The sequence below is a fragment of the Muntiacus reevesi genome, chromosome 4, assembly GCF_963930625.1.
Source record: "Muntiacus reevesi chromosome 4, mMunRee1.1, whole genome shotgun sequence".
Classification (NCBI taxonomy): domain Eukaryota; kingdom Metazoa; phylum Chordata; class Mammalia; order Artiodactyla; family Cervidae; genus Muntiacus; species Muntiacus reevesi.
In genome coordinates, this window is record NC_089252.1 from 143661932 (window position 1) to 143677518 (window position 15587).

The following is a 15587-nucleotide window of genomic DNA, read 5'->3' on the forward strand; positions in this document are numbered from 1 at the left end:
ATGAGGCCATGAGGTGGGGTGTGTCTCAGGGGGCCTGGGGAAATGGTGAACAGCTCAATGAATGGCCCCTTTCCATGAAAGAAGAGGACTCAGCTCTGGTTGGAGCTCCCAGATATTCTACCCAGCAACCTTCCCTGTCCAGGGCAGTCCATCTGCTCCCCCTGGGTCCCCAGGAGGAAGCCGACAGTCAAGAGAAGATTCATCAGGATAGAGATGATGAAGAGCCAATGATACCCCCCCGGAGAGGCTGGGGCCTGGGGCAAATTACCCTATAACAGCAGGTTAATTAGATAAGACCCAAATTACATGAGCAAGGCTTGCAAGCCCAGCAATTTGATGGTTTCATGTTGTTTCAGAGGTGGGGAGGCTGATCTCTAGCTCAGCACAGAGAAAATGACTTCTTGCTCCCAGGCAAGCCAAACCCATGAATTAGCTCTTGACTGGCCAGCCACGAGCCCCAGTGCCAAGCGCATATAAAGGAGGGCACCTGCCAATCCTCACTGCAACCTGCAGAGCCGTGTGGGAATTTGCCTTCGTTCCTCCAGCATCCAAGCCCCATCTCCACCAGAAGCATGAGCCGCCAATTCACCTGCAAGTCGGGAGCTGCTGCCAAGGGAGGCTTCAGCGGCTGCTCAGCTGTGCTCTCCGGAGGCAGCGCGTCCTCCTACCGGGCAGGCGGCAAAGGGCTCAGCGGGGGATTTGGAAGTCGGAGCCTCTACAACCTGGGCGGCGTCCGGAGCATCTCCTTCAACGTGGCCAGTGGCAGTGGGAAGAGTGGAGGTTATGGATTTGGCCGAGGCCGGGCCAGTGGTTTCGCCGGCAGCATGTTTGGCAGCGTGGCCCTGGGGCCCATGTGCCCGACTGTGTGCCCACCTGGAGGCATCCACCAGGTCACCGTCAACGAGAGCCTCCTGGCCCCCCTCAACGTGGAGCTGGACCCCGAGATCCAGAAAGTGCGTGCCCAGGAGCGGGAGCAGATTAAGGCTCTGAACAACAAGTTTGCCTCCTTCATCGACAAGGTGGGTCTGCTAGGACTTGGGGACCTGTGAACAGCCCTTGTCTTTTCTTCTTGGAACATGTGCTTTTGTTGCAACCAGAGAGATTGAGGTTAGAAATAAGAGTGCACTGAATCCAGGGTGACTGAATTAAGGTTTCCTGTGTAGTCTTCCTTGAGAAAAGACAGATAGGTCAATCTTTACTGGCAGAGGCTTGTCAGGGTTACTGAAAGGAGCTCCAAAGAGAAGACAGATCCTTGCTTCTTACTCTTGAGAGCCGGCCTGGTGCTACTGCTAAGCCTGGGCCTAAGCAGGCTATATGCAGGGAGAGCCCATGACAAGGAATCTGCCACTGAGTGGCCAGGGAAGCTGTCCTCCTCCTATCATTGCAAGCTGATCTCATCCTCTAGTCCTTTGACAGAAGGACTGGGAGCATCAGCAAATGGTCCTTCATGGGTGACTTGGCCATGGGCATTAGTTTTGGTGGGTGAGGACTCTCTTGAGAGGCAGAAGAGCACAGTGGGGATGAGGTCTCCACAGTGCTCTGAAGTCAGACCTTGTTTCCACCTTGGCCTCATCACCTACCAGCTGTGTGATTTTATGGCTAAGCCAGTCAAGTAGCCAGCTGTGTGGATGGGTGGAGAGTCATCCACCCTTTCTATGCCTCTGTTTCTTCATCTCCACCATGGAGATAATAACCTACTTCTTGGGGTCACTATCAGATTTGCGAAAGAAAATGCACGTGAAGATCTTGGCATGATGCCTGATGCATGCTAAGTACTCCCCAGATGGTGGTTACTGTTATTATCATCTTTATCTCTGAAAGCTGAAGGAAGAGTGTTGAGAAGGAGAAAAATCAAAGGTCTGGAAGAAGCCTCAAGGGATCATCCAGTCCAGATAGGTCCTGCCTTTTTGTAGATAAGAAATGATTGCTCCCATTTTGCAAGTCAGCAAAGGCATGGGGCAGTGCCGTGCCCAAGGTCATCTCCGGACAAGGGAAGGTGCAGTTAGAAGCTCAGCCTTCTGACTCCAGACCCAGTACTGGGCATTGGAGGACTCGGCTGGCTACATGACAGTCAGACACCAAGGATGGGTCAGCCCAGGACAAAGTCTATGTTGTGGCAGTCAATGGCCATCAAAACCTTGCCTCCCCACAGCTCTGGACTCCAGTTTGGAGCAGTTCCTGCTGCCTCTGCTCACTTCAGGGGCTGCACTGTCTCGGTGGCTTCTTACCCCCTAAGTCTTTTCACATCTAGAAGATCAAAGTATTCTGAGGTTTGGGGTCTGGGGAGATGGGAGTGGACTGACATACCAATTCTTGGGCTGAGTTGGTCAAACCTCATTAAGAAGTAAAAGTCTGGAGACATGGAAAGAAAGACAAGCATGAAGACAGTCACCTCTGTGAAAAAGGTGGTCTGCCTGGGGTGCCTCTGGGCTCAAAAGCCTGGAGGTTTCCTAAATAATTTTAGTCTCTAGAGGAGTAGAATCCCATAAGCCCAGGAAGCTAGGGACGATGGGTACATCCTATCAGCCATCCAGATGTGGAGTCCAGATGTGTATTGTGGTGTCCTGGGTGTAGGGTTTTCTCTGTGGTGAATACTCAGTCTTCTGGATAGACTTGAAAAAGTCAGGATTGCTTAAACCAAACCAAATGCTGGAGGATCCGCTGGAGGCAAGCTGTTTGGTGACCAATTCCACCTCAACACTGAAGCCCAGACAGTTTTCTGACATCCTGTGTTTCTGACTTTAAGGAACACAACCTTGTTTAAAGTAGCTGTGCTCACATATGATTAAGAGAGGTCACATTAAAAACAAAAAACCAAAAATCAACCCAAACCAAACAACAGCAGTGGCTGCAGATCCACCAGCTCTGGTCAGTTTCCTGATCCAGAGAGACTACAATAGCATGGGAGTTCTATCTGTCCATCTTGGTCCATGAACCAAGTTTGCTCTAGGGAAGATGGTCTGAGGAGCAGGACTAGGGGAGAAGGAAGAGGCCTTGAGAAAGATGGAGTTGGATTCTGATGTAGGAATTTAGAACACCCAGGAGTTCTTGGTCCATTGAGCCTCTTGATCATGAAATACCAGAAAATGAAGAGCAGACTCCTGTCTTTTGAGTGGTCGGCCTTCCCAAAGATGGACTCAGCCTGACTCTGTTGCAATAAATTCAGGCTCATCCCTGCCCTGGACTGGTTTGGCTGTAGTGGGTTCAGAGTGATCAGATGCACAGGTTATTGGAACATATATCTGGGTCCAGTTCTGGGCTCTGATACTTATTAAACCAGTGGGCCTTGGGAAAGGTCAACTTCTCAGTTTCCTTTCCACAAAATAAGGCTAAGGATGCATGTACCTCTAATAGCTGTTGTTAGGGGTAGAGGAGAAAATGCAGGGGGATCGCTTTGCCCAGAGCCCTAAGAGCGATGGGTGTGATGGTTTCCATGGAGGCTCAACATTTCTGGGCATCGGGTTTCAGGTGAGGTTCCTGGAGCAGCAGAACCAGGTGCTGGAGACCAAGTGGGAGTTGCTGCAGCAGCTGGACCTGAACAACTGTAAGAACAACCTGGAGCCCATCCTCGAGGGCTACATCAGCAACCTACGGAAGCAGCTGGAGACGCTGTCCGGGGACCGGGTGAGGCTGGACTCGGAGCTGAGGAGCGTACGCGATGTGGTGGAGGACTACAAGAAGAGGTGAGTGGGGAGGGGACTCTGTAGCTAATGACTGTCCCTGTCCCTTTTGAGCAGGAGTGGGCAGCTACCCCAGCTTGAAGTTTTGGAGGCAGGGGGCAGTGTTCCTTGTCATACCAAGCAGAATCACCCCAAGAAAGCTCTGGGACTTGCTCCCCGGTCTTCCAACCTGGCACTTGGGACACATGGGTGGTTTCCTTCAGCACGTTCATGCCACATGCTCCTTTCTCATTTTTGAAGCTGAATCTCTAACAATCTCCTTCTTCCGAAATTGGTGATCACATCCCCTCCTCCAGGAAGCCTTCTTGCCTGGCTGGCCCCAAAGGCCCTGGACTCTGCAGGCCCTCCAGCATCTGTGCCCTCTGTCAAGCACACTGCCCCCAGCTCAGGCTCTTCCCTGGGCAAGGGAGGGTTCTCAGTGAGACATAGTAACCAAAAAAGCCCTGGCATTCCCACAGGTATGAGGAAGAAATCAACAGGCGGACAGCAGCAGAGAATGAGTTTGTGTTGCTCAAGAAGGTGAGGGGGCAGGCAGGTCTGGGGTCTGGGGTTGGCCTGGGAGCTGGTGGAGCTGAGCAAGCCAGTGTGCTCTGCTTTCAAAGAAAGTGAGCTTATTCCAAAATGGTGAGGGGAAGGCAGGGGAAAACCATGATGCAAAATTACCCAGAGAAGGGAATAAAAAGGCAGAGAGGATGGGGGCATTCTTGAGTGCTTAATGGGGGTAGAATTCTTCCACAGTGAAGAACAGCAGAGAACAACACACGGAAGTCCCCTGCAGCTGCAGGCCTGGCTCGGATGTCACAGGATGACTGATAGCAGCCTGGCTGGGGCTCCTTTTCTTAGCGGGGCACCCCATCCCTACTGCCGAGGGAGCCCATTCACAGGATGGGGCAGGGCTGGGCCCTCTGCTCCTTCCTCCCCTTTCTCATGAGCCTCCCAGAGAGGAGAGGTGGCTAGTTCCCTGTGCAAGGGAGCAGCCTGCAGTGTGTGTTGCCTTCTTGGCTGCAGTGGCATTGACCTGGGGATGGCTGGGCTATCTTTCAGGATGTGGATGCGGCTTATGCCAATAAGGTGGAGTTGCAGGCCAAGGTGGACTCCATGGACCAGGAGATCAAGTTCTTCAAGTGTCTCTATGAAGCCGTAAGTCTATCTCTCCATTCCACTCCTCTGAGGGCTACTATTAGCGTAAGACTCTACTCGAGACCAGGAGGGACACCCAGGCCCCTGCTCTCATCTATTCATCTCCATTTCAGCCCAGAAAGGCTCCTCATCTCCACTCTCTGGGTGGGAAGGAAATGGTCCTGGCCTTACCTTCATGGCAGCAGGACTCTGTCTGGGGCCTGAAGGGAACTTGCTATGTGCCGTGAGCAGCAGTCTTGGTTTGGAGCCTCCAAACGGCATCACTGGGATTTGCTCACCTCATGAGGGAGGTTGTTGACCTCCATCAGTCATGTCTCGAGACCATCCCTGATTCCCCTGCAGGAGATCGCTCAGATCCAGTCCCACATCAGCGACATGTCTGTCATCCTGTCAATGGACAACAACCGTGACCTGAACCTGGACAGCATTATTGATGAGGTCCGCGCCCAGTATGAGGACATCGCCCTGAAGAGCAAGGCTGAGGCTGAGGCACTGTACCAGACCAAGGTGAGCTGGGCTGAGGCTAGGCTGGGGAGGGTGACCCCCTTAGACAGGAGGGCTGGGCCAGATCATTCTCAGAGTGGAGATAATATCCAGTTAAGTGTCCAGCATGGCCTGTCCCCATGACATCACAAGCCCCAGCCACCATGCACTCCCATGACACACTCATCACCCCTAACCATGGCTCTGTTCTTTCGGTCCCTAGTTCCAGGAGCTGCAGCTGGCAGCCGGCCGGCATGGGGACGACCTCAAAAACACCAAGAACGAGATCTCAGAGCTCACCCGGCTCATCCAGAGAATCCGCTCAGAGATTGAGAATGTGAAGAAGCAGGTGAGATGACTGGTTGCCTTTGCCTGGGGCAGATGGGCACAATTGGTGGGTTGGGGGGAGGTGATGAATGGGCTGAGGGTGTCAGCCTCCCAAATCTCTGCCCAGGAAGGGAAAGGGGCCAAAGAGGTCACCACATCAAACTCTTAGAGCAGGCATCCCTGGGGTGTCTCAATTGCGGCTCAAGTGCTGGGGGTATGGTAAGCACAATAGTTGGTCCTAGAGCATCTCCTTCCCCACGCCCTTGTTTCTGGCCCCACACACCTGGGCAGCCACTGACATTGTACCTTCAATACAGAGTTCCAGTGGTCTCTTCTCCCAGACTTTAAAGTCAAGAGCAGAAGGCTGAGCTTTACTCTCACTCACTTTGTATTCTCAGCATAGGCTGGCCAAATAAATGACTTTGCAAGGAACTGAGTGGTTCTGAATCTATCAGGGCTGCAGAATGCACTATTTTTCATCCACCAATGTCTAAATACAAGGCAGTGAAGCTAAAGCTAAGGAAGGGCTTGCCAATGCCTGAAAGGGCTCCAACAGGAACAGGGAAGTCTGACAGGTGGAGGTGGGCATGTCTGCTTCAGAATCTCAGAGAATGAGTGGGACTTGGATTTGGATGATTCCAGGGAGCCCTTCTGGTTTCCAACTCTCCAATTCCCCGTTTAGGCTTCCAACTTGGAGACTGCCATCGCTGATGCCGAACAGAGGGGTGACAATGCTCTGAAGGATGCCAGGGCCAAGCTGGATGAGCTGGAGGCTGCCCTGCACCAGTCCAAGGAGGAGCTGGCCAGGATGATGCGCGAGTACCAGGAACTCATGAGCCTGAAGCTGGCCCTGGACATGGAGATCGCCACCTACCGCAAGCTGCTGGAGAGTGAGGAGTGCAGGTAACGGGGGCTACTCTGGCAGGAAGGCAGGGGCTGGGGAAGGACCCAAGGAGAAAGCCCAATACATCATAATCCAGAAAAGATGAGTTCTTGGGGAGGGAAGAGGTGGTGATGCTAGGGAAAATAACAGAATTGATAATACCTACCCAGACATGAGTGCTTACTTCATACCAGGAACTGTGCTACGTGTATTGGCTCATTCAATCCTCACAACTTCCCTGTATGTACCTGGGCACACTCCCATTCCCGCCAAAAAGAAAAAGAAAAATCCATTACTTGGTCCATCTTCCTTAACTGCCCAGGTCCAAGATGAGCTTGTGAGAGATGGGTGGCCACTCCAGCATCCCCAGTGCTCTTGGGAGAAGGAAAGGATCAATGCCTGGGTCTGACCTTTGGGAGGTGTCTTGCTGTCTCTCAGATGTTAAACCTCATTGGGTTTAACTTGGATGGCTGCCTGGTTACCCCCAAAGATTCAAGGGTGTCCTCCATAGCTTCTCAGGCTCTGCTTGTGCCAGAGGAGCCCTGGAATTTCCATAGGTGCCTAATGAATTCAGAAACCCACATTAGTCTGGTGGGGGCCCTAGCTTTGAGGTTAATAGATTACAGGTTGAATGACTGCTTGCTCTTATTTCTCCCCTTGTTAACAGGATGTCAGGAGAATTTCCCTCCCCTGTCAGCATCTGTAAGTACCTGTATACTTGGACTTAAAACTGCACACTCTGTGGACTTGAAAGGGCCTTAGTTATACCCCACATGTGGAGATGAGCAATCTAAGGACCAGAGAGGGAAAACCTTTGGTTGAGATCACAAAGCCAGATAGCAGGGTATGGCCAAGCAATCAGGCCTCCTGTCTCCCAGCCCAGGGCTCCTTCCCACTTATCACGGTCTCCCTGTTCACAGGGGACGGAAGCTAGGAAGGTTCTCATCAAGGGAATGGGGAAACAAAGGACATGGTACAAGAAAATGAGTATGGGTGAGAGGCCCGGAGAGCCAGGTTGCGAGGTTTTGATCACACACGGGCTGGGGGACTGGGGAATGGTGGACCTCGGAGGTCAAGTTGACAGTTGTTAGATCTCTAGATTTCTCACCAGGGCTAAGAGTTAAATCGTAGCTTCCCAAAGATGCCCCTGGAGGACAGCTGGCAGGAGGTAGGAGGAAGAGGCTGGAGGCTGAGAAGTTTAGAGAAAAGGCTAACAGAAGAGGCAGGAGGTGTCCAGAATGACACAGGGACCAAAGAGGTGGACCTCTGAGAGTTAAGAATCAGCTGGATTGAGTCTAAACTGGGCAAACCAAGGGTAGGGAGTGGGGGGAGCTGCCTCTGCGATATTGTCCCCAGTGGGGAGGGAGTTGACTGTGACTGGGTCCCCCAGCCAAACCTTTGTTCCAAGAAGAGCCGCACCTGTCCTGGGGAAAGGCAGCCTCCTCTGGCCCAGGCCCTAGCTGTGCCTGCGGGGTGCTGACCCGGCTCTCCCCTCTGCTCTCCCCGCCCCGCAGCCATCATCAGCAGCACCAGCGGCAGCGGCGGCTATGGCTTCCGGCCCAGCTCGGTCAGCGGAGGCTACGTGGCCAACAGCGGCAGCTGCATCTCTGGAGTGTGCAGTGTCCGCGGCGGGGACAGCCGGAGCCGGAGCAGCACCACCGACTACAAGGATGCCCTGGGGAAGGGCTCCAGCCTGAGTGCCCCCTCCAAGAAAGCCAGTCGGTAGAGACGGCTGCCCTCCCGCCATCCCTGCATCCCGGCTCTGGCTTGCGCACATGCGCTCCTCCAGCCCACTGTCAGCCCCACCCCCACCCCCCCAACCTGCTCTTGTACCTCGGTGCTGGCCTTGGCTGCTCACTTCTCCCAGACTGTGCCTTCCTGAACCTGGACAGGTGTGGACAACTAAGCTTGGTGAAATTCCTCCTTGCACGTGCTGGGGTCTGCCTCCTTGGCTGTGGTCCCTGAACCATGCCATGGGCTCCCAGCCTCTCGGCCTCTGCACAGCCTCTGACTCAGTTGCTGATTACTCTGTCTAGCTCCGTGGGTCTCAGACCTAGGCTCTCTTCTCACACTGGGGCCTTGGTCCCAGCTCCTGCTTATGGTAGGAGCTGGCTCTGTGTTCAGGAAAAGGAGGACTGAAGGACAGACGACCAAGCGAGACCATCCCCACCCCACCCTGGCTGGCTCACGGCTCATTCTGAGTGGACCGAGTACAACACAGGGACTCTTTCTTCATTCTATCCTGCACCCACAAGCAGGGAAGAGGAGGCCCTTTCATTTCTCCTTTCTCCTTAAAGACCCTCCCACTGCATCCTCAATAAACAGCACAATCTGATGGCTTGGTCTCTGAGTGGTCAAGGTGCGCGCACAGACCTCAGTTCAGATGCTCCTGTGAGCAGACGCCACACAGGCACACGGACACACACATTACACCATGGCATATCACCTGGGCAGCCCGCATTTCCAGGTTAATCTTCTCTGTAGAGCAGAAAGAGAAGATGTTCTCTGAGTCCACATGGCAGAGGGGCCTGGAGCACCTGTTGGGCTGCAGGCTCATAAAGTGTGGAGCAGAGTTGGGAAGAGGGAGGAAGAGGACGTGGGGGAAAGAAAGGGAAACATAGACAGGGTGTGTGTGTGGCCTGGTTTGTGGCTTTCAACACAAGTGTTGCCTGTGTCCACTGGCAGAAATGGTCCTGCTCTTGACAGAGACTCTGGTCTCTTTCTGAGAACTGCTTGTTTCCTAGACGAATGGTGGGAGCTTGGCAGGCAGTTATCTGCATTTGTTCAACCTGTGCCTCACTGTCCCAGTCCTGGCCCCTGGGCAGGGTGGGGGATCTCCCAAGAAGGGTGGAGCTGGTGGGGACCCAACCCCCCTGGCCCCTCTGTTAGAAAATCTAATATAGGGAACAAGTTTTCAGAGCCTGAGCCCAGACTGGGGTGGAGCGAGTTGGGCACGGGGCAGACTGTGAGGTTTAGTGACTGTGCAGTTGGCACCTCCCCAGACACCTGTCTGTCCTGCTCCCACTGTGGTGGAGGCCATTCCTGCCCTGTGGCGGGAAGGGCTGTAAGGAGGCAGATGGATGGATTCCACAGTGACCATAGAGAGCTGGCAAACCTCAGCCAGGAAGTCCCTGGAGTTCACAAGGGCTTCCAAAGAGGGAGGAGGAGGGATTGGATAATAGAATGGATGGGCTAGGTAGGCAGATAGAACTTGAGAGTAGTGGTTAGGGCTTAGAGCAAGGCCACAAGGCCAGGCTTGAACGCCTCCACCACCTAGGAAGTGACCATCGGCCAGGACTTCCAAGCTGCCTTCAACCAGGAAGTCAATGCCACCTTTCAGCAGGTGTGGGTGGAGGAGGGGCAAACAGATCAAGACTCAGAAGCAAGTTTTGCTTCCCTGGTTGCCAAGGTGAGGCTGGTGTGTATGTGTGCTTCCAGAACTGGGTAGAGAAATTGCCATTTCCTCAGCAAAGGGGTCACACACACCTGCTGTCTCTGTCACTCTGCTCCCTTTGCAGCAGTGAGGACTGAGGTGAGACAGCAGAAAGAACTTTCTAGGTGAGAGGTTTAGAAGAAATGCTAGATTCTTAAATGTGGAGATGGAGACTGCCTCTCTAGTTGCTGCTGTTTTATCACCCAGGTTGAGGGGAGGGACTGAAGACCACTCCCTCATCTCTTTCTGCCCCAGGGCTCTTGGGGTCTTCCAGGTGGGCAGGGTGATTCTGGGTTCTGGGTCCATTTTCTAGAACAGCAGATCTAGATACTGGAGAGTGAGAGAAACTTCTTGCATGAGGCAATCGAGAGCCCCACCCTGAGGTCCCTGGTCAGGGCTTAAGTTATCAGCTTGGCAGGTCTGAGAGTGGGATGGCTGGGTTGAATGTGCACTGCAGACTTGGTTTGGGGAATGTGAGAGGGCTCTGGGGAAGGACTAATGACAATGACTAGCAATTAGGGTGGCCACTGTGTTATGTGAGTCTACAAGGTCATTGGATTGTGGTTACTAAGAGCAATGGTTATTGACATTGGCTGAAAAATAACCTGGGAATTTCAAGACAAATACTGTTGCCTGAGCCTCTATTACAAATCAAGTAAGTCAGGCTACTGGGGTGGGGTCCAAGTTTCACCAGTATTTTTTGAAGTTATTGAAGGAATTCTAGGGAGCGGCTCGAGCTGAGAACCCCTGGTCTAGGATGTGGTCTTAGGGATCCAGAAAGGAAGAATGCCAAGATCGATTAGTAATGCCTGCTGTGGCGGCAGGTGGAGGAGTCGTGGCATAGGGTCCCTTCCAGGAGGAAACCAGCAGGCCTGGGCCTCAAGCACGTCCATGTTTCTGTCCATGGGCAATCAACAGCTCCTGGGTCCGGCTGCATCATCCCAGTAGAAGAACATGATGGCCCTGGGGAGGGAGGCCCAAGTCCTGGGAGACCAGGAGCCCTGCAGTGCTCTCCAGCTGGGTTCCCTGAATAAAGGGCCAGGTCCAGGGCAAAGGACACTTTAAATGGGCTCCCAGAGTGGGAAGGGGATGACTAAGGGGCCCACCTAACACCTCTTAGCCAGTCTCTGAGGCTGCAGGCAGGAACTGGACTGATACGAGGTTAATCACTGGAGCGGGGTAGGGGGGGTGGTGATGGAGATGTTGGGGCAGCTCTTAGGCTGGAGACTGGTTTAGAGACAGCCTGGAAGCTACTGGACAGCTCCACTGCACAGGATGGCTTGTGTCAGAGGGAGCCTGCAGTGGAGTTGAGGGGCAAGGGCAGGGCTTGGGTGGATCCCGAGGGTACAGAGGCTATGGTTGGCCGTATCTCCGGGAGAAGAGGAGAGAGAGGAGTCATCAAGTATTCCTTTCCTCAGACGCAGATAGTGAAGGCCTTTGATACTTGGCAAGTGCCTCTTGCTCTCTGAGACCCTGTCTCTGCTCCCCTACCCACCTGACTCATCACCTCCTCCCAGACCAATGACAGGGACTGAATCACCCTCACCTGTGTACTCCTGTGCCTGGCACACCATTTGCACTCAGCACAAGTGGGTGAACTAAGCGCCCCCCAACCCCCAGCACACTCTGATGCCCGGCTGCCATGGTGGGTCCTGACAGGAGCTGGTCCTTGGTATAACCCGCTGAAGGCTCCTGCAGCAGGAAGGCCAGACATATCAGCGGCCCAGCTGGAGGACTATCGGGGGCTGTGTGAGTCAGGCTGGCTGTAGATGTGGACACTGGCACCCTTGGGACATCTCTGGAGAGCAAGGAGAGCAAAGGGGGTTCCACATGGCACCCAGGGGTGCTGCCAAGGGGCTGAAGCCTCCTGACACTGACCTATGCCCTGCTCCTTTTCTTCATCTGTGGAGCCTCAGCCCTTAGCCCCTTTCCTATACTTCAGGCCCAGAGTACCAGGTAGGGGTCCTAGGACAGGATTTGGAAACTGATGTTTATGGAGCCCTATCCCCGGGCTGGGCACCTCTCTGAGGCAGGTGGTGTTGTTCCTAACACAGACGTGCTAAATCCAAGGCCACTGAATAGTACCTGGAGCCAGGATTCCATGAGCTCTGTCTCCCAGAGCCCACACTCTTTCCACATCGCCACCCTGCCTCCCGGTGTGGGAACGGCCTGCCTCTGCCCACCCAGCTGCCGTGCGTTTGTTCCCACCCTACCCCTGACATCCCATGGGCTCCCTGCCCATTCTCTGTTGGAACTTTCATCGTGTTCTGTCATCTGAAGCCTGGTGTCTCTGAGTCCTTGGCACTGGACTGGGTTCCCTTTTTACCTCCTGACTGCCGTTAAGCCATCTCAGTTTTACATACTGCTGGCTTCTTGCAGAGGCTGTGGCTCCACAGTCACTGGTCAGTCACAGTAGCCCATCCCCTCAGTGGTGGGGGTCTTTAAGGCAGTACCTTGATCAAGCTCCTCCTGATCCTGGTCTCCCATGCTAGAGGCAGCCAGGAGTGGTGCGACCCTGGATCAGGAGCAGGTGGGGGTGATGAATAGGTGGTGAGTGTTTAGTCACTCAGTCCTGTCCAACTCTGTGCAAGCCCATGGACTGTAGCCTGACAGGCTCCTCTGTCCATGGAATTCTCCAGGCAAGAATACTGAAATGGATAGCCATTTCCTTCTCCAGGGGATCTTTCTGACCCAGGGATCAAATCTGGGTCTCCTGCATTGCAGCTGGATTACCATCTGAGCCAATTCTCAACTACCATCTGAGCCACCAGGGAAGCCCTGAAGAGGTGGTAGAGCTGGGCTAAGTGGATGGGGATGGAGGGGGTTTTGGAGGGAATGAGCTGAAGCAGACTGGAGTGGGCAGTTTATCTTGAGAGGCTGCCTGGGCTCTGGGAGCAGAAGCATCAAAATGAAATCCTAGATCAGTAAGAAGAATTTGGAGATACAAGAAGGAGATGGCCTGGCCATGAAAATTGGTGCCTCTGGTCACTGTCGTTTGCCTAGACATCAGTATGGTGGCCAGTCCAGCCAGCTGAAGATGGCTGCCACCTCTGCCACCACCATGACAGAGGTATCTCTGGTTTTCCTGAGTGTCTTCTGAGAAGACTCAGGAGACCTCAAGTCTCACCACTTGACCTTGGAAAAGTTCTGCTACTTCTCTGACCACCACCCCTCCCGCCATTCAGGACCCCGTCTCCTTATCATGTGTGTGTTATCTTGCCCAGCAGTGAAGACTGTTTCTATTCTGGCTTACTCACCTGCTGCCTCTAGGGGCTGGAGATCCTTGGGTCCTGTAGCCTAACCCCCCTGGCCCAAATCTCATCAACTGAGGGCTTATCAACACCACTTGAGGAGATGGGACATTTTCACGTCTGAGAGTCTCTCTGCCTTAGCTATTTCTGTCCCACCATTCCAGACAGAATGCAATCACTGTGCACTACCAGTGCTGGTGGAAGAGGGAGAAACAGCCATCCAAAAATGAAGAATAGGCCACAGAGCAGATAACTGAGAGCATAGAGGATCCAAGGATTATTACCATTAGGAGAGATAGAAAATAAATTTATGCTCTAGGAACTAGCTCCTCTCTCTTGGTCCTCCTCTCTCTTTTGTTTGTTTGAATAGCTCATAGATAGCCTTGGAATCCAGCCAAATGAGGAAAGAGGGACCTCCAGGTTGTCATAGAAAATCCTCGAAGCAAATAAGAGGTGGATGAATCACGGCTTTGACTGCCCAAAGGATGGATGGGACAGGGTAGACGGTGGGAAGATTCCTGTTTGACTCCCCACCCACCCCCCACCCCCAATCCCCACATTTCAAGTCAGTGAATAGAGCGTCAGGGCAAGGGGCCCCATGCAGGCTGAGGCAGGTTTGCAAAGGAGGATTGGTGGGGACACCGCACCCTCTGGAGCCAGAAAGATTGGGCTGTTCTCTCTGCACGTCCTCAGCTGGCAGGTCAGCCCAGGCCCAGCATTCCCTCTGACACCCCTTCCTCCACAGTCAGAGGTGCTGGGGGTTGGGTACCACCCTTTGAGGATCCTTTGCAGTTTCTCAGAGGTCCTAAGAGCACTTGATTAATTGCCCCCTGCTTGAAAGAGGTAAGTGGTGAGAGTGTGAACGGTCCAGAGTCCATCATCCAACAGGATTTCAAATAAGATGCTAAGGCTGCCAGCTTCTAATTGGGCCAAAATGGGATCAATGACCATTGACTGCCTTGATTGTTTAAAAAAAGAGAGGGACCATTTAACAGTAGGAGGGACAGGCTCTCAGAACAAGATCAGTCCTTGAGTTTAAACAAAGTCAGCCACACAAGAAACTTACTGCACCATACTTACCTTTCTCCCTTAGCTCCAGACCAGTGAAAACTGCTTCAGCATTTATTGTACAACCTCTTCCTATCTCAGCCGCTCATCCAGACGATGAGAGTAAAAGCACTCTGTCAATGACACAACATTGAGAAAATCGTCAGAAGGAACAATAAAGGGAGAAGTCTGTAGAAAATGAGCATGAGCTGCCTGATGAAAGGAGTGATGACAATGATGATCCTACAGAAGGAATGTGGCAAGGGGGGAAAGGAGGAGTGGGCTGCTCGTCCACCCTGCAGGGCTGCACCCACACCAAGAACCTTGTCCCCTCTGCTTGCTTCCTCTTCAGCAAAAATGTAAATAATAATAACCACCTCCTGTTATTGTAGTGGCTGAGACATAAAAATGCCAGGCCCATAATAAATGTCAGCTATTATTGTTATTATTACTGTTATTAGGAACAATGATAGCTAGGAAACCACCGATAACTTTTAGAGGTTCACTGGGACCCCGATCCTAATTTGATTTCCCAGCAGCGAATCCTTTCTTTGGCGTTTCTCCCAGACTGGTGTGACGCTAGTGGTAAAGAACCCGCTTGCCAATGCAGGAGACATAAGAGATGTGGGTTTGATCCCTGGGTCAGGAAGATCCCCTGGAGGAGGGCATGGCAACCCACAGTATGCTTGCCTAGAGAATCCCACGGACGGAGGAGCCTGGTGGGCTACAGTCCATAGGGTCTCAAAGAATCGGACACAACTGAAGCAACTTAGCCATGCACATGCCAGACAGATACATTTGAGCCTGTTTCTGAAACTGCCTCCTCCAGGGAACTAATCCAGGTCTGCAGCCCATGGCTTCCTTCTCAGTCTCACCCCACAGAATGGAGTTTTTGCCCCTGAACATTTTCCTGAATGAAACCCCTGGAGTTTCCTCCCAAAACTCTGCCTTTCTCCTAACATGTAGATGTTGCTAAGTTTGTGGTTTACTTGAAACAGGATTGCTACATTTTCTCCAGGGCCTCCTGGTTATTTATTAGTAGTCTTAGTGCTGGAGGTATCTTCTCCAGGGTCCCCAGGGGGCGGAGCCTGGGAGGTCCATGTCTCCCTGTGCAGTGATCAGGACAGAACTGTCTCCAGGTGAACTTGCTGTTTTTGATGATGGTGGGAAAAAGACACCCTCAGAGTCGTGCCCACAGAACTCTGAATGTTACTCCCCCGCACCACGCCTCTCGCTGAAGCTCAGCCCACCTCTCTGCCTCACTGAAGACCTGTCTTTGACTGCATTGGGAATGGCCACCTTTCATCATGGAGGACCAGGTGTGCCAGAAGTTACTGCCAAAG

At 53.0% G+C, this 15587-nt stretch overlaps 1 protein-coding gene across 1 annotated transcript; it reads left to right on the forward strand.

Moving 5' to 3' along the window:
* The first annotated feature begins 572 nt into the window (after positions 1-572).
* KRT71 (keratin 71) lies at positions 573-8239 on the forward strand. Its single transcript, XM_065932073.1, has 9 exons — positions 573-1019; positions 3469-3683; positions 4139-4199; positions 4725-4820; positions 5163-5327; positions 5527-5652; positions 6313-6533; positions 7181-7215; positions 8028-8239. The coding sequence occupies exons 1-9, from the start codon at positions 573-575 to the stop codon at positions 8237-8239; spliced, it is 1578 nt and encodes a 525-aa protein (XP_065788145.1).
* Positions 8240-15587: the final 7348 nt, after the last annotated feature.